The 18,711-nt window shown below is 45.1% G+C and overlaps 2 protein-coding genes across 3 annotated transcripts in view; both read right to left on the bottom strand.

Moving 5' to 3' along the window:
* TMEM245 (transmembrane protein 245) overlaps window positions 1-2,303 on the bottom strand; it is an 84,327-nt gene extending 82,024 nt beyond the window's left edge. For both annotated transcript variants that reach the window (XM_066256576.1, XM_066256577.1), the window contains exon 1: window positions 1,667-2,303. In XM_066256576.1, the coding sequence (XP_066112673.1) occupies window positions 1,667-2,263 (597 nt within the window). In that variant the 5' untranslated portion in view covers window positions 2,264-2,303. The remainder of the gene's footprint in view (window positions 1-1,666) is intronic.
* Window positions 2,304-12,324: 10,021 nt separating this feature from the next.
* The window catches only part of FRRS1L (ferric chelate reductase 1 like), a 33,256-nt gene continuing 26,869 nt past the window's right edge, over window positions 12,325-18,711 (bottom strand). The window contains exon 5 of the mRNA XM_066256575.1: window positions 12,325-16,945. Within this exon, the coding sequence (XP_066112672.1) occupies window positions 16,773-16,945 (173 nt within the window). The 3' untranslated portion in view covers window positions 12,325-16,772. The remainder of the gene's footprint in view (window positions 16,946-18,711) is intronic.

The following is an 18,711-nucleotide window of genomic DNA, read 5'->3' as shown; positions in this document are numbered from 1 at the left end:
TGTGTGCCCTGGCCGGGAATCGAACCCGGGACTTCTGCACGCCAGGCCAACGCTCTACCACTGAGCCAAACGGCCAGGGCCCATCTCACTCTGTTTAAAACCTTCACAAGCCCTGGCCGGTTACAGGCCCTGGCTGGTTGGCTCAGTGGTAGAGCGTCGGCCTGGCGTGCAGAAGTCCCGGGTTCGATTCCCGGCCAGGGCACACAGGAGAAGTGCCCATCTGCTTCTCCACCCCTCCCCCTCTCCTTCCACTCTGTCTCTCTCTTCCCCTCCCGCAGCCGAGGCTCCATTGGAGCAACGATGGCCCGGGTGCTGGGGATGGCTCTGGTCGCAACAGAGGGACGCCCCGGAGGGGCAGAGCGTCGCCCCCTGGTGGGCGTGCCAGGTGGATCCCGGTCGGGTGCATGCAGGAGTCTGTCTGACTGTCTCTCCCCGTTTCCAGCTTTCAAATACTAAAAAACTTTTAAAAAATTTAAAAAAACCTTCACAAAGCCCAGTACCTAACATAATCAACTTTTCCCTTGACCTGAGAAGTGGTACCTGGTAAAGCAAGAGAGGAGTTCTGGGATCAATCATCACTCTACCAACAACTCAGGGCAAGTCAAAACCCTGCTGGACAGATAAGAAAAAATATTTTGCCATTTGATATCCAGGTGCATTGAACACTAACAAAATTATTTTTAAATGGTACTGTTTATTGATAAATTAACTTTCTTATGCATTATGTACCCACTTGTTTTTAACAGTCCCCAGTTAAATATTTGAATAATTAACTGGTCTATAGTCTGATCTAAGTTAGGACATGTGTCACTAGATTACCTCTGAAATCCCTTCCAATTCTAAAGTTCCCGTATAGCCTAAGAATAAGCCCAGGGTGCTCCAACAATCAGGACTCGACTTCTCTTTCACCCAGTCTGCTTAAGCAATCCAGGAGGGAGATGTCCTGTAGTACAAGCAGTATTTGCACAACATAAGTAGTTCCCAAGGACAGTGTGGCCAGCAAGAGGCCCAGGTGGCTCAGTACCCAGGGCCTCCCACAAAGAATACTGAAATCACCTGAACTGAGTGAGAGGCAGCCCTGGACTATTAAGAAAGCTTTGTTTCAGGACTTGAGAATCTTGAGTCAACTCGTCCCTGCCTGTCCCTAAATACCCCTAACCGAGTTAGAAGTTACCTCTTCTAATCAGGAAAGGTTAAACTTGGATTTCTAAGGTCCCTTCCAGCTCTAACATCCAGAAAAATCCCACGTGAGCAGAACTGAAGATGGCCAGAGCATTATCCCACACCCACGACCAGAAGTAAATTCAAGTCCACCTTGCCAGATGCTCTGGAGCGTCTACCTGCACAGCAGAACAGCAATTCCCAGCAGAGGACATATCCCCCTGAAAGGGTCAATTAGAATGGGGCCGGGGCCGGGGCCGGGCCGGGGCGGGGGACCGCGGGGCTGTTTCAAACCACACCCGCCCTCTCGCTGGAGGGAAGTACGCCGAGTTCCTCAGATGCACAGGAAGGAGGGCGGAGACGGACACTGCCGCACAGGCGTGGACCTCTGGTCGCCCTGGCACATTGAGGAGTTGCAGAATCGCACCCCAGGGCACTGGGGCTGCAGAGAAGGATGCCGTGCGCCCGCCGGGGCCCCGGAGGGACCGGGCCGAGGCTCACTCACCCACAGGCTGCTGAAGTAGTCCAGCCCGCGGCAAATGAGCGCGCCGGCGTGCGCCAGCAGCACCTGCACGCCCAGGTAGCTGCCCAGGCTGTAGAGGCCGTAGAGGAGCGGGCCGCCGGCGCCGAGCAGCAGCAGCAGGCGGCGGCGGCGCAGCGCCTGCTCGCCCAGGGCCTCGACGCCGTAGTCGGCGAAGCAGAGCGGCAGCAGCAGCGCGGCCAGCACGATGGGCGTGTGCGCGCGGTGCAGGCGCTGCAGCCAGTGGCGGCCCACGCGCGTCAGCGAGCTCTTGAAGGGGTGCAGGAAGGTGCCGCACAGCACGGCCCACAGCAGCGGCCGCAGGAAGGCCTCCAGGATGAAGTAGACGAGCACGGCGGCGGCGCAGCACAGGCACACGAACAGCACGGCCCCGGTGTTGTAGAAGGCCTGCTTGATGGGCTTGTCGAAGCGCAGCGCCAGCGCGGCCGTTCGCGGGGTCTCCCCACAGCTGCCGCTGGCGACACAACCCGGCCCGGCCGCGCGCGGAACCCGCGGGGCCCGGCCTGGGGAGTCCCGCAGACCCGTCGCCTTGGCTGGACTGCCGCCACCACCGTCAGCCATAGTGCCTCTGCTGCCGCCGCCGAGAGGCGGTACTGGAAAGCCCGGCGAGAGCCTCCACCGAGAGGCAGGGCGGACGGCGCGAAGCGTTGTGGGAGTTGTAGTTCCTTCCTGGCCACCGGGCGCCTACAGAACCTTTAGCAAACTACAACTTCCAGAGAGTACAGGGCAAATCCCTGCGCTCCCGTCTCGTTGCGCCTATTGGTCCCTGCTCACCCAGGTAACAGGTTTCTAAACTCAAAAAAAAAAATCTTACAAGAGAAAAAAATAAAAGCTCCCTTTTGGTTAAAGTCAACTTTTCAGGAAACGGAATCTCAAAAGAGGCACTACATACATTCACAGATTGAAAACCCAGGCTGCACATAGGAATCCTGAGGGGAAGTACTTAATAACAACTGATTCCCAGTTTCTATTTGATTGGTTTAATGAATAAACAAAGTATTTGCTCTGGTATGTTTGGCAGAATTTTTAAAAGTGATTACCATATGGCAGGCCCTGTTCTAAGTGCCTCATTCCTATTAACACAATACTTAGAACAACCCCACAAAGTGGTGTTATTATCCCCACTTTACAAAGAGGGACACAGCTAGGAGGTGGCAGAGGAAGGATTCGAACTCGAGTCTGGCGCCTACATCTGTTCTTTTAACCACTTTGCTAATTGATCTGACATCCTCAGAGGACAGTAATGTTGACAATCATTGGGGTAGGTGTCAGTGTGGGAACAACCTAAACTCCTGAAAGAGCTCGAGGTTAAAGTACTGTCAGAGTAGTGCGACTACTGCCACTATTTCCTTTTGAGACCTAAGTCAGGTCAATTAAGCCCCCAGACCCCATTTCCCCTCTGTCTCATGGGAATGATAATAATAGAAGCTCTTATCTCAGAAGACGAAAAGGAAGCTCGCCCTGGCCGGTTGGCTCAGCGGTAGAGCGTCGGCCTGGCGTGCGGGGGACCCGGGTTCGATTCCCGGCCAGGGCACATAGGAGAAGCGCCCATTTGCTTCTCCAACCCCCCCCCTCCTTCCTCTCTGTCTCTCTCTCTTCCCCTCCCGCAGCTAAGGCTCCATTGGAGCACAGATGGCCCGGGCGCTGGGGATGGCTCCTTGGCCTCTGCCCCAGGCGCTAGAGTGGCTCTGGTCGCTGCAGAGCGACGCCCCCCGGAGGGTGTCTGACTGTCTCTCCCCATTTCCAGCTTCAGAAAAATACAAAAAGAAAAAAAGAAAAGGAAGCTCTAGGACAGTGCAAGGTGCTTCTGTTCTGTTGGGAAAGCCCTTGAATCCAACCCTACTAGCCCCATCACAGACAGCATTTTATCTAAAAAGAAGGGAGGATGGTAAGAAGGAAGGAAGAAAGGGAGGGTAGAATAAAGCCTTTGCTGAGTACCCAATATGTAATTGCTTTGAAACCCTGAAAGCTATCTATCCCTTTTCTGTTTTCAATAAGTTTTAAAGTAAAAGAAAAAGTAATTCCTTTCCATCTCGTTTTTGGGTTCCAGGTCACAGTCCTTGTTTTTCAAGTAGTCTTTGAACTATGACTCTGTAAATATTTTGCTTCTGTTGCCCTACATTTTGCTTTGCTTCTTAACTGCTTCGTCTAGGGCTGTTGGCATTATGATTACATATCATGGTCACATTTACTTTCAGTGTCCATTTTACACTCACTCAAACTCCCATTTATATAGCAACTGCCTCAGTCTCTCTCCCAAAAAAATCCTCAATAATTTCTAGGGAATCCCAAAGGGATGTCTCACATATACCCAGAGACTTGAGTGAACCACCATCCATTCTATGTCCGCCCTGCCGCCACATAGCTCACTGAGTTCAGTGCCTGTCATAAGATTGTCAGCACCTGGCCTGACCAGGCAGTGGCACAGTGGATAGAGCGTCAGACTGGGATGTGGAAGACCCAGGTTCGAGACCCCGAGGTTGCCGGCTTGAGCGCGGGCTCATCTGGTTTGAGCAGGACTCACTAGCTTGAGCCCAAGGTCGCTGGCTTGAGCAAGAGGTCACTCGCTCTGCTGTAGCCCCTGGTCAAGGCACATATGAGAAAGCAATCAATGAACAACTAAGGAACTGCAACGAAGAATTGATGTTTCTCATCTCTCTCTCTTCCTGTCTGTCTGTCCCTATCTGTCCCTCTCTCCGACTCTGTCTCAGCCACACACACAAAAAAAAGATTGCCAGCACCTGTGTCATTATTCCCAGATCCTGGATACTTCCAAACTTCTAATCCTCAGGGCACCAAAGCAGAGCTGGGTTCTACTCAGAGATGAGAAGAAAGTCCTTCTTTCTGACTTACATACTCTGTGCCTTTTGTCATCCAAGCCTAACCCAGGTCACTTGTGCCCAATATATTATATCTCCTCTCATGAAGAGTTCCTTCCATGCCTGGGCTTCAATCCTCTAGCCACAGAGTCTCAGAACCCATCCAAAGGTTAGTGAAGGAACAAAGACTAAACCATCCCCTCTGCCCTCCTCCACCCAGAGACCCTGCTCTCTTCCTCTAACTACAAAATGAAAAATCCTTGTTACATAAAAGTATCAATGGATGCAAACAGAAACTGACATAAGCACTGGGAATGAGGGGATGGGGTTACATTGCCTAAATTGTGTTGGGGACCCAGCTCAGCAAACTGAAAATGCCCTGCCATAGTGCTCTGCTTCCAAGTCTCAATGAAAGGCAAAATTGCTGAACATTTCAACTGTTCTAATGGCCAAAGCAGTAGAACTGCAGGTCTTCGACAGAATTTCTAGTCAAGAACAAAACTCTAACAGAAGTGAAAACTGAAGCACTAGAAACAGATTAATATTCATATGGCCTAACACAGGAAGCTGTGTTCCGACAGGAATTTGCTCACCCTCTCTGATTCCAATTACCACACTGCACTCAGTCAGTGGTTTACATGGATTTGCTGCGTTTCTGTGTCCCAGCAACTGACACAGCATAAAACATTCGAAATACAGACTAGAAGCTCAGTGTTTGCTGAGCAAGAGAATGCATGGTTAAAATAAGAAGAAAGAAAAAACAAAGGCCTGTTTGTGTTTCCTGTGAGAAATAGCATCAAAAGGTTGGGGATGGCCAGACCTGTGGCAGTGTAGTGGCTAGAGTGTCGACCTGGGACACACTGAGGTTCCAGGTGTGAAACCCTGAGTTTGCTGGCTTGAGCGAGGGTTCACTGGGCTTGAGCATGGGCTCACCAGCTTGAGTGTGGGGTCACTGGCTTGAGCGTGGGATTATAGACATGACCCCACGGTCACTGGCTTGAGTCGAAAGATTGCTGGCTTGAGCCCAAGGTTGCTGGTGTGAGCAAGGGGTCACTGGCTTGGAAGGAGACCCCTGGTCAATGCACATATGAGAAGCAATCAATGAACAACTAAAAGTGATGCAATTATGAGTTGATGCTTCTCATCTCTCTCCCTTCCTGTCACTCTTTCGCTTTCTCGCAAAAAATAAAATAAAATAAATAAATAAATAAATAAATAAATTGGAGATGTTTCTGCTAAGTATTCTTATGATTGAGATCAGAGAAAAATTAAAACACTGGTATGTAGAGCCTAAAAACTAATTTTGAAAAGTCTACATACAGACCACTTAAATCTCCAGCTCACAGGGCATGTACTTTCAGGCATCTCCTCTAAAAAAAATTGAGGCTACTTGGGTTTTTCTTGCTGGTCCTGCACAGCAATTACTGCAGTGACCTCAGTGAACGACAGATTCCATAGGCATTCAGGAGACAGTGATGTAAAATAGGGGACTGTAAAACAGAGGAGAGGAGTAAGCTGCCCCTGGAACCGTATTGGCCTTGGCCTTTACGTTGTGTGACCCAATGAATTTCCCAGTCATTGAAGCCAGCTTCCATTTGGGCTTACATGCCTTGCCACAGGAAACTTTCTGGCTGATAAAATAAGAATACCTACCTCACAGGTGGCTGTGGGCATGAAAGGAGAAAGTGTGTCCAAACAGCAGCACAGTGCCTGCAACATGGTGAGAATCTGGTAGTGGCTGTCAGGTGTCTCTTCATTTTGTCCTAGAGAAGCCAAGAGGCATCTCTTAACAACAATTAATGTCCACAGACTCCCAAGGTATCAAGGTGACAGCACCAGAGATAAATCAAACACAATCAGGGAGAGGATTCTCGGGGGGCACTGTGTCTTCCCTCGTTGTTTTCCAGGCAAACACTTACAAGGCGGTACTAAGCACCTGTTTGTAAAGGTCAGGTGCTTACAATGGAGTGTGTAGATCATGTAAAAAGTGCTATCGGCAGTGCAGGAGGAGAGACCATGTGAAAATGTAATCAAACAGGCATACATTCAGATTCCAAATATGAGTACCTCTTTCCTTTGCTAAGTCCATGGCAGACATTGCGAATCAACCACTGAATTCTTTTTCAGATACAGCCTCAAATTTCTTCTCAGCAGAACATTCTAGGGAACCACTACCAGCTGAAAACAGGAGGCACACCAGCTAAAACATTTCTTTCCCTACTGTAACTAAACATTGAGCGTCTGACACCAGATAACATTGGCAGACTGAAAACACAGACAACTGGCTTAGAAGAAAAGAGTTTGAAAAGTGAAAGTTAATGTATGTGATGAATTATTATGAGATTTAAAAAACTCTCAATGACTAAAGAATAAATGATGCAAACCAGTCTGATACCATCAGACCCTGCCCAGCTCCCTAACTACTCTCCCTTATCTGTCTTCCCATGACACATACCCTACTTACAGCCCGGGTCCTGCCAGCTCGCAGAGCAGAGTGCAGCCTTCCCTGCCTCCAGGTTCCTGTCCTTCTGGTCTGCGCCATCCTGCTAACCTTCCACGCCATGTCAACAAAGACAATTTTATCAGTTTGTAAAGGGTCAGTGAAAAGATTTGATGAATTTATTCAACCAATCCAAATGAGACTCATGTCCCCAGTAAAGGGCCAGATGAATTTTTTTTAAAGCTTGGGAAATTCTTTTGGGGAGAAAAAATACTTTAAAACAAAAAGGTCTGCAACCATGCTGGCCGGATAGCTCGATTAATTAGTGTCACCCTAAAGCACTAAAGTTGCCTGTTCAATCCCCAGTCAGGGTACATACAGGAACAGATTAATGTCCCTCTCTCCTCTCTCTCTCTCTCTCTCTCTCTCTCTCTCTCTCTCCCCTCTCTAAAATCAATAAAGAAAAGTAAAAGTATGCAGCCAGAGTAACTCCCTATTCTGCTATTAGGGCAGGAGGTAGGTTGTTAGGGAGAACGGGCCTTTGCAAGGCAAATTTTGATTAACAATTATTGCTAAAAGCCAGCACTGCTGGCCCGGAAAGTGGCCGGCCTTAAGCGTCCTTTACTGGTGGCTCCTCATCTTCACAAGGGTGATTTTTATCTGGAATATTTTGTCTGGAATGGCTGAGATTTGAGTTAGGAATCAGGATTTGGAGTTGTTGGCCTGCCCTTCCTTGGCTCTGCTCCCAGCAGTCTACTCCACAGAAGGCTGAGGTCGCCTATAGCCAGCCAGCCTTCTGCTGCAAACCAGAGCAAGACTGAAAACCAGAGGAAGGTGGATGGATACATATATTTCAAATTGGCCAGACTAATCCCTTCTTAATTATAAATGAACTATGTTCATTTGAGAACCAAGTCCCGCTGGTGTTAAATCCTGAGAGTGACTTGTTTGCACACTCTTACACACTGATGCCCCTGCCCTTTCACTCACTCCATTCAGTTACCTACATTGCAATCAGCGTGATCTTCCTAAAATATAATCTGATCTCTTCAAAGCCTCCTTACCCTCTGGGAAGGTGTCCAAACTCTTTACTACAACATCCAAGGTCCAAGGTGAAGAACCTGCCTCACTTCTTCTCACTCCCTGCCTCATCTTTTACCCCCCAGCAATGTGGTGGCCCCCAAAGGTATCTGGGACATAATCCCTTAGAACCCTTGAAGCGCCTTGCCTTACATGGTAACAGGCACTTTGTAGATAAGATTAAGATTTTTGAGATGGGGAGATTATCCTGGATTATACAGGTGAGGCATAAATGTAATCACAGGGATCTGTATCAGAGGGCGGGAGGGAGATTAGATTGCAGAAGAGGAGAAGGGATCTGACCACAGAGGCAGACACTGGCATGATGAAGCCATGAGCCAGGGAACACCCACGGTTACCAGAAGTTGGGAAGGACCAGGAAGGACCAGGAAGGACCCTCTCCCCTCCTGTTCCCAGAAGAAAGGAATTTCTCCAACACCTTGATTTTAGCTCCATAAAATTCAGTTCAGACTTCTGGCTTCCAAAACTGCAAGAGAATATATTTCTGTTGTTCTAAGCCACTAAATGTAGGATTTTTTTAAATTTTTTTTTTACAGCAGCAATAGGAAACTCAGACAGACCTTGTCAAATGACAGTGGTTCCCAAACACAGCCTGTTGGTTTTTCTTCTGGAGTTTCTTTTTTGTGTGTGTGTGTGTATTTTTCTGAAGCTGGAAACGGGGAGAGACAGTCAGACAGACTCCCGCATGCGCCCCACCGGGATCCACCCGGCACGCCCACCAGGGGGCGACGCTCTGCCCACCAGAGGGCGATGCTCTGCCCCTCCAGGGCGTCGCTCTTTTGCGACCAGAGCCACTCCAGCGCCTGGGGCAGAGGCCAAGGAGCCATCCCCAGTGCCTGGGCCATCTTTGCTCCAATGGAGCCTCGCTGCGGGAGGGGAAGAGAGAGACAGAGAGAAAGGAGAGGGGAAGGGGTGGAGAAGCAGATGGACGCTTCTCCTGTGTGCCCTGGCCGGGAATCGAACCCAGGACTTCTGCACGCCAGGCCGACGCTCTACCACTGAGCCAACCGGCCAGGGCCTCTTCTGGAGTTTCTTAGAGATGCTTCTTCACACCCTTTGCCTGCTTTCTTGCTGATAGGGTTGCACACGGGGGCCATGAACCCCTCCTCCCTTAAGTGGACGAAGGGACATTGACACACTAGATGTTTCCGATCACCTACCCCCAGGCATCTGGACTGACTCACCTGGGTGTGGAAGGTCCCCTAGCTTACTTATGGTTAATCCTTTCCCCACCCCATAACGACTACCAGCCCCCAACCTCGAATCACCTATTTAACTCTACCTGATAGAGAACCAGTTGCTGACTTCCACCTTAGGAGTCAGTCTGGCAGATGACCCCATAATAAACTTTTCTTGCCTGAACTCGGGTATCCTCCTTCAGCTGACCTTACACCTGTCCCTTCTTTAAGATGGCCTGTCAATACCACCTCTTGTTTTCCTGGCTTTCCTAGGCTGGTGCAGGTCCCTACTCCAGGTGTGCACTTTCCCACAGCCGTCACTGAAAGGCATTATCAGGGTGTTTATGTGTCTGATTCCTTGACTAGGCTGTGAGCCAGTTACAGGCAGAATTCAAGAGCTGTTCTTCCTAGAGTCCTCCACAGGGACTTGCACAAAAGAGTTCTCAGTAAATATGTAGTGAATGAATGAATGAACAACTGGTTAAAGCTTCTTGACTTCCTAGATGCAGATGACTATTCCAGCCACTCCACTCAGCTGTCTCTGCTTATGACTTATTCTCTGGCCCTTGCACCTGGGACTGAGCCCTAAGAAAGTTCCAAGTCAAACATAAACCAGGGTCAGGACTGATATCTGGGCTGCCCACTGAAATTACTGCAAAATAAATACCATAGAGAGCACCTAATATACCAGATGGATGGATAGATGGACGGACGGATGGACAGAGAGACAGGGACATTTGTTTTGGGGGGAAGGGATGAGGGTTAGAGCCTCATAGTACAGAATGTAGTAACGCCGAATTCTTTCTTTATGTTTCCAAGTTTCTCAACCCAGCCCTGGCTGCAGCAGCTCAGCTACTACATCCTGCATACTCAATACCTCCTTGGTGATTCATAAGACCTCTACCACCAAACTCTAAGTATTCTTAATGTATAATATGATTTAGTTACCAATGAGGCTCATAATTGAAATTCTTAAGAGTTATTTCTGCATGATCAACCAAGTAACAGGCTTTAAATGGGATTATGATAGACCTCCATTCACTATTTGATAAAGGTATTAACCTGAGGCTCTGAAAACAGATTTACTTTGCGAACTGTTTTCTCTACAAGGATTTTCACCTGACCACTGCAACATAGGTTTTCCTCTTTGTCAGATGAGACAGGCGTTCTGTCACCTTCTTCAAGGTCTGTAACTTCAGGGAGACTTTACTGATGAAAGGATGTTAAACGAACAGAAAACCAAAAATGCATCAGAGCAAAGCAACAAGGAATTATAAACTACCTTTAATTACATCAACAGGACGGATTTCAAACCATGTTGAGAATTTATATGTTAAAGTTTAAATCTAGTAATATATTCTAAGTGTGACATAATCCTCTAAGGATAAAAGTATCTATGTTGGCAAATGGACAGTACAATCATTTAGGGATATTGTTACTTTACATAAATAAAAATCATGTCTTTATTAGTAAGGTACCACACATCTTAGAGTTAAAATTCACATGGGACAGGCTTATAAATGTACATAAATCTCAAAATCAATCACAATTGAACATTTGGTACCTAATTATTATAAAACAAAGGTAACTCATCAATGTCTATGTAAAGGCATCATTTTTACAAAATAGTATTTTATAGACAGTCTCAAAAAAAGTCTGTTAATACTCCTAGAACCAGATTGTTCCAGCACATGAGCACATCTGTGGGAATAAGGCGTGTGGAGAAACTGCATTGACTCTTCCAGGTGGCCAGGACATTCTATGTGAGGAAATGGTAACTGCTCTAGTGACCCGGGCGAATGCCATAACCCCTGCAGCACCCCGTCACCCAAGAGAATTGCTTACACTCCAGAAGAATGGAACTGAACAGCCACTTGCCTAATAGCAAATATCCAGGTTGGGGGACCTGAAAACATTAGTCCAATATCAGTACTTTTGAAGTGAAAAATTCCAGAGATGAATGATGCACTTCAATTTTCAGCCATCTTTAAAATCACATTAGCATAGCCAATATTTTCCTGGCAAGGAAATTATACCTAAGTCATCTACTCAATATCAAAACAAAGGAGTCCAGCTTGAAACCAAATAATTAAGTAATTAAAGAAAGAATCAAATTAAATACAAAGCAAGGATGGGTTGCATCAACATGCCATATACATATTCAGTTAACACTAGTCTTTGTTTCTTAACAGTATAGGAAAGTCAAATTCAATAATGATACTCTATGCATTCTTAACAATTCATATAGTGTTGAATGGAGGAGGCAAGGCTTCATAAAGGATCTAGGAATCCTTTCTACAAGCTAAATTACTATAAACTCCAGTTATTTTTCCTGTAATACAATGTTTTATCTCTTGGGTTTTAAAGCTGCCAAGAGATCATAAACAGAAATGATCTTGGCAAAGACCTTCAAATGGTCATGGTACGTATATATAGGCATCTATGTGTAAATACCCACAGACCTCATCATCTATATACAAATATATATATACAACCACCAAGAACAATCAAACTTTTCACTCCAAGTTACCAGTTCTGTTCAGAGAACAAAGACTTACACTACCATTAATTACAGCAAAGTATATACATCTCAACATTAGACCTATTGCAGCGGTTCTCAAACATTTCTCCATCATGATCCACAAGGTCCATCCCATTGTCACGTGTGTAAAACATTCTGGTACCTATAGCAGATTTTAATAAAACTTAAAAAAAATGTCTGCAGGGAAATAAATTACTCTGCAACATGGTAATCCCCATCACAAAGAGCAATTCATCAGTAGAAGTCACAGCAGAAGTCACAGCTGCCACAGTTTAGGTGAAACCAAACTGCTGCTCACCCAGCTCTGATTTAACCGCCAGCACTTCCCCACCAACTCTGGAAAGTCTATGAGAATATAAGTGCCTGGTAATGCCATTACCAAGACAAACTATATTTTATAAACAAATTATTCACTAACTTCAATATTTTTACAAATTAACCAGTACTATACTGCTGGCAGTGTATTTTACAATCGATCGTGAAACACCGGTGTGTCTCTTCCCTTGCTGAGAGCAAGGGAAACCGACAGTTTGTATGGCCTGCAAGCTAAGAACGGTTTGTACGTTGTAAAATGCTTTTTTCTTTTCTTTCTTTACATTTAAAGACTATCTGTGACATATAAAAATTAGGTGAAATTTCAACTTCGTTGTCAACTAAGGTTTATGGGAACGCAGCCACTCTCATTGGTTTACGTGTGGTCTGTGTCAGAGTGAAGAGTTGGAGCAGACAGAGACTGCAAAGCCTAAAACCTTTACCATCTGGCCCTTTTAGAAAAAGTTTGCCGACCACTAGGCCAGAGCTAAGAATGATACACAACCCCAGTGATAATATCTCTTAAGTACAAAATCCTACATGTAGACAGGAAACTTAATTACAGAAATAGTAGTAAAAGCCACCAGGGATGGAACTCCAACCCTGAGTTGTCCAAACTTTCTGATTTTTTTTAATGACAAAGGACAGTTTAAGATAAATAAACATGGCCCCTGCATTGTGTCTGAAAACATGCTTCCCAATTCATTTTTCAGGGTTCTGGGAGCAATTTAAAGGGCATCAGACGCAATGTTAGAAGATCCAGGGTTTAGGCAAGCCACTTTTAAAAATTAACCAAGACAAATATATTATAGTCTCATTCAATTGGTGTATTAATAATAACAGAAAAGACTATTAAAAGCTCGAAAATGACTGGAAAAATAATGAAAGTATCTTTAAGAAAAAAAAAAGCTGGTAAAGAGTAAAATGGACCCCTTTCCCCAAATATAATTATAAAATGTCCTTCTTTTCATTGTAAATTACTAACGGGGTGTAAAAAAAAAGCCACCTAGCTAATTTGAGTGTGGAGAGTGGGCTCTGATTAATGAATGTGCATGAAGGCATGACAGTGTAGGAAATTATATCACCTCCCTAGGCCTCAGCTGCCACTTTGTAAAATTAGTGCATTGGATTAAATGGTATTTAGTGCTTAGAACAGCACTAAATATGTATGGCTAGCATTGTTATTCTACTTAGACATTTTACAAAAACACAGGTGGGCCTGACCAGGCGGTGGCGCAGTGGATAGAGCATTGGCCTGGAATGCTGAGGTCCCTGGTTCAAAACCCCAAGGTTGCTGGCTTGAGCGCAAGCTCATTGGACTTGAGCACAGGGTCATCAGCTTGAGTGTGGGATCACAGATTTGACCCCATGGTAGCTGGCTTGAGCCCAGAGGTCGTTGGTTTGAAACCCAAGGTCGCTGGCTGGAGTCCAAGGTGGCTGGCTTGAGCAAGGGGTCACTCGCTCTGCTGTAGCCTCCCGGTCAAGGCACATATGAGAAAGCAATCAATGAACAACTAAGGTGCAGCAACAAAGAATTGATGCTTCTCATCTCTCACCCTTTCTATCTGTCTGTCTGTCTGTCTCACACTAAAACAAAACAAAAAACACAGGTGGGTATTTCCCCTGTAACAAGTACTATGTTAGAAAGTGGAATGCAGAGATAAAATAGATGTTGATCCTCTTATATTAGGTAAGAATGATTGGAGTCTATGAAGTTTTAACTCCAGTTTGTCTACTGGTTGATGATTCTCTGAGGTGACAGTTAAATGCTGTTCTGCATCTCAGCTCTGTGAATTCTTATTTCTGAACAATGATTATTGTTAAGAATGTCATTTATGTTTTACAGGGAAAAACAGCATTGTTACTAATGATCTTTCTATTAATGTTTCAAAAGACAGTGTTTCTAAAGGGATAGTTTATAGTTTGATCTCAGATGAAAAAATATAAAAATGTTAGCCAGTTTGACAATGTATTTGAAATACAAATCTTCTGACCCAAAGAAACTTGCCATAGAAGTACAGTTTCAGTTATTTATACATTCAACTAATGTTTGCTGAATACCTACCATGTAGTTGTATGAGTTACAATGATGAATAACAAGGAATGGTTACTGTAAGGTCGGTGGATAATGGAGAATGGTCACGTGGGGAACTCAGACCAACAAACTTTGGCTAGGACCGCCCACAACCAAGTGCGCCAAAAGAAGCTTCGCAGGAACACTTTGGAAAAAAGCGACCGTCTGCCAGCCAGTGGGATTTCACCACATAATATTAGCTCGACTTCCCTAGCGGGACCCTTTAAATATGTCCCACGCGGTTTAATCCTTGCGACTTCCCTGGCCTCCATCTCCTCCATCTTTTTTTCTTCGGGGCCAGGGAACCTCGCCGGGTGGGCGGGATGCACTGTACTCAATAAAGCCTTTTGTTATTCCACACTTGGTGGCTCTGGCCCCTTCCTTCCTTCTCGGTGGGGAAAAATACCTTACAGTTACTCCATGCAGTAGGGAATTAGCAGGGTGGAGGAGCCAGCAATTACAGTCAAGTGTGATGAGGAAGCCCAGTGAGCTATAGGAGCATTTGGCAGAGACCTATACCTACCTAGTCCAGGGCATTGGAGAAAGACATATTTAAGCTATGACTTGAAAGATGAGGAGGAGTTCAGCAAGCATAGGAAGTGGATGGAGACTGTTTGGGCACAGGGAACACGGGAGGTAAGAAAGCAGGTCTGAAGAAGTGACAGCAGTTCAGTCTTGCTGGGTCATAACAAGTGAGGAATGGTGATGTAAGAAGATACTGGAAGGAACCAAAGTGGCTTGCATTTTATACTAACGGCAGTGAGAAATCATTGAAAGTTCTAGGCGCAAATATGCAAAACTGGTAATCACAGTAGAACCAATTCATGAAATAAGTCGCTTGACTTGAAATATAAGTAGAAGAAAAATCCATTAACTTATTTCTTCCCTGCCAGCTACAGAGACTAGCTAACGTCTCTCTTTAGGTTTAACCTGTTTATAGATTAAATATAGTACACATAAGAGGATGAAATATAAAAATATTTGCTCTCTTATTTACAGTGTGAGTGGCTGCACATTCAGTATCTTTACTGTTAAACAAACCCAAAGCTGAGAATGTGATGCCCTGCCTATCCTCAGCCATGACCAGAGGGCTGGGTTACCAGGCGATGGTAGTCAGGTGGAGCCAGGAACTTGAACCCAAGTTCTTCAGTTTGAATCCTACCCAGTTCTTTTGCTCACCTGAAGTCATTTAACCTTCCTTTACCTGCAGTGAGGATTGTGTCTCCTATGTCCCAACTGGGCAATGTTGCAGAACCTTGATGTTTTTCTTCTTTTTGTTCAGTTCCAGAAGAATTTGAAAGCTCTCCCCAAAGGTGGACTTTCGCCTCTGACATGAATTCCAAGGATGGCATTAGAAATCAGTTTCCAATGCTGTTTATTCAAAAACCTCACAAAGTTGGAGCCAGCTTTAAAGCAACAGGGGCAAGCCAGAGGACTCCAGAACTCCACAATAGAAGTGCCGTGCAGCAAAACCACATCTATAGATATTTTTCTTCTAACTGGGCTGTTAACACAGACATTTGGAACAAAGGAACCACATTAAGTCAAAGCATTATCACATATTATACTGACTGGCAATCCAGTTTACAAGTCTGAACAAGTCTGAATGGATAATATGGTGAATTCACTTTCTGGGTCATTTCCTATTTTCTAATTTTTTAAAAAAAATCATCTTTAAAAAGTTTCTACTCCAAATTCCACAACCTGCACAATGTTGGTTTATTATCAAAATGCATTAAATTTTTATTAAGATGATTTGTCTATTATATTACTGTTTAATCATACTCATTATATGCTGACTCTGACAACAGCATTAGCTGTAACCATGGATGAATAGCTAACTGCTAAGAATGCCCATATTTTCTATCATTAGCGTAATTTTACATCTTCGGGAACACTCAACTCTGTTTCTAACCTTTTCAACAGCAATAAAAAATATTTTCTCCTAGCTACTCACTAATTGAGGAGAAATTTCAAATAAATGAACCATTTTCATATCACTGTAATCTCCCCCATTCTCCCCATCAGCTGTGTAATTATCCAAAAGCACTTAAAGCTTTAATGGAGATTTGAAAGTTCTTCTGCCTAAAAGGCTGCCTGTGAACTATGTCCATTTCAGGGAAGTTCTCTTTAGTAATACTCCAGGTAAGTCTCTTGACTCTAGTTGGAAAAGGAAAGGTTGTTTAGAGACATGATTTCTCTGCCTAGGTCTTTGTCTACCTTGCTATGTGTTTTCTGACCAAGTGGCCAAGGCTACATGACATGTGAGTCACAAAAAGGCAGCCTTCCTGGGTATTACATCCCATTCAGTAAGAAGGCAATAATAATTTGCATCAAGCCAACTTAGAGATGTTGTGAGGTTCAAATAAGAAAACTTATTTGAAAGTGCTTAGAAAAGTTTTAAGTACTTTCCAAAAAAGTATAGGGTCATTATTAAATAACGCTCTTTGATAGGAAAAGAAGCTTGTTTTTTCTTCCAAAAAGCTGAAATCATGAGTCTCTTTTTTAAACAACAGAAGCTAAAATTATACTGCATATTCTTCAAAAATAATGTATATACCAAAGACTTTCAAATCCGTTTAACTGTTGGCTTTGCAGCTGTGATTAAGGGGTTCCCATCAGTAAGTAGAAAGTCAGGGCAACAATGAGAAGCAAACAGAATGGAGAGGAGAAGGTCTGATAGGCAGCTGATGGCATAAAAATGTCTTCGTACTTGTAAATACTGACAACACGCTCTGAAGTTGGTGGTGAGTCTATATCATGTCGGGTGATAGAGCCTTTAAGAAAGAAATAAAAAGCAAAGGGGAAGTTTAAAAAAAGTACTGGTTTAAAATGATATATACAAACAACAGAAAAAAATGAAATACGGTCTTTTGCATTGAATACATAAGCAGTGATTATAAAGATCTGAAATCAGGTATCAGAACTATCAGAATTCTCTATAATTGCACATATAGTGAAGAACACAGAAATTAGTTCAATTTATCCAAAAGAACTAGTTCTCCTGAATCTGCACACCCCCTCCCAGAACATTGCTATCGGTCTCTCCATGTCCCCCCACCTTTCAGACCACTACTTAGTATGGTATGAATGCCTACCTCTAAGGTCTCTAACGAGGTTTAACTTATTAATACCAAATAGAAAGCTATATATATATATATTTTTTTGTGTGTGTGTGTCTTTCTGAAGCTGGAAACGGGGAGAGACAGTCAGACAGACTCCCGCATGCACCCAACGGGATCCACCCGGCATGCCCACCAGGGGCGATGCTCTGCCCACCAGGGGGCGACGCTCTGCCCCTCCGGGGTGTCGCTCTGCCGTGACCAGAGCCACTCCAGCACCTGGGGCAGAGGCCAAGGAGCTATCCCCAGCGCCCGGGCCATCTTTGCTCCAATGGAGCCCTGGCTGCGGGAGGGGAAGAGAGAGACAGAGAGGAAAGAGAGGGGGAGGGGTGGAGGAGCAAATGGGCGCCTCTCCTATGTGCCCTGGCCGGGAATCGAACCCGGGTCCCCCGCACACCAGGCCGACGCTCTACCGCTGAGCCAACCGGCCAGGGCCCTATATTTTGATTTCAAAGAGCAAGAGATACTATTTTTTCCTCAAATATATATTTTATATATGGATTACTAACAATTCCTGAACACTCTCTTCCAGATGGAGGCCTCTCTCACTTTTTCTGTGGGACTTAAAGGGGTAGCCTGCCCAGGCCAGACTAGAGAGGGTGTGGTGTGCTGTATGGTGTGTGTGTGTGTGTGTGTGTGTGTGTACACGCGTGCGCGCGTGCATGCTTGTATCTTTCCAGCAGAGTGGGAGGGATGGAACAATACAGGAAGTAGGAGGATTAAAATACCAAATAAACATTTGGACAGGAAACTTGTTTTTGACCTGGTTAGAAGGGGAAAGAGGAAAAGGTTGTGTGTAAAGGATACTTAATAATCTGACACTAATTAGAAGTGCCTGACCTCTTAATCCATATGAATGTCCATACAGGTATATAAGCCTTATGAATAATCCACATGAAACTTGGCTTAGGGACACTAAGGCAGATGACTTCAAAGCAAAGGTCTCCTTGGAAATTGGGCTTGGAGGGTTTTTAAGGTCCTATTTGCTAGGGAACTCGTGCCCAACTTGACATGTCAATTCCCTGCTCCGGTATCTGTGTTTGCTCTTGTTAGCACAAGTCAAACTCCTCAGGTTGGCACAAGATTTTTCTCTCAACAGACTGCATCACATCTATACCTAACCTCGCTTGCTGGTCACCTAACATGGATTCCTACACTTAACCAGGTATGTCTAGTTCATGACTTCCTTAAGGGAAATCTAATCCAGACCCTCCTTCAAAATTTAGCTCAAAGCTGATTGCTTCTGAGAGACCTTAGGACAGTGGTTCACAAAGTGTGCGCCAGGGTGCACTGGTGTGCCCTAGAAGATTTCCAGGTGCGCCCTACGGTATTCCAGAGAAATATGTGCCTGTTGGGGACCAAAAAACCAACAGTTTTTGGAGTTTAGATTTTTGGGGGACAGAGGTGTGGGGAATTGGCTG

The sequence above is a fragment of the Saccopteryx bilineata genome, chromosome 2 (assembly GCF_036850765.1).
Source record: "Saccopteryx bilineata isolate mSacBil1 chromosome 2, mSacBil1_pri_phased_curated, whole genome shotgun sequence".
NCBI lineage: Eukaryota > Metazoa > Chordata > Mammalia > Chiroptera > Emballonuridae > Saccopteryx > Saccopteryx bilineata.
This window is presented reverse-complemented; position numbering and strand designations above follow the sequence as displayed.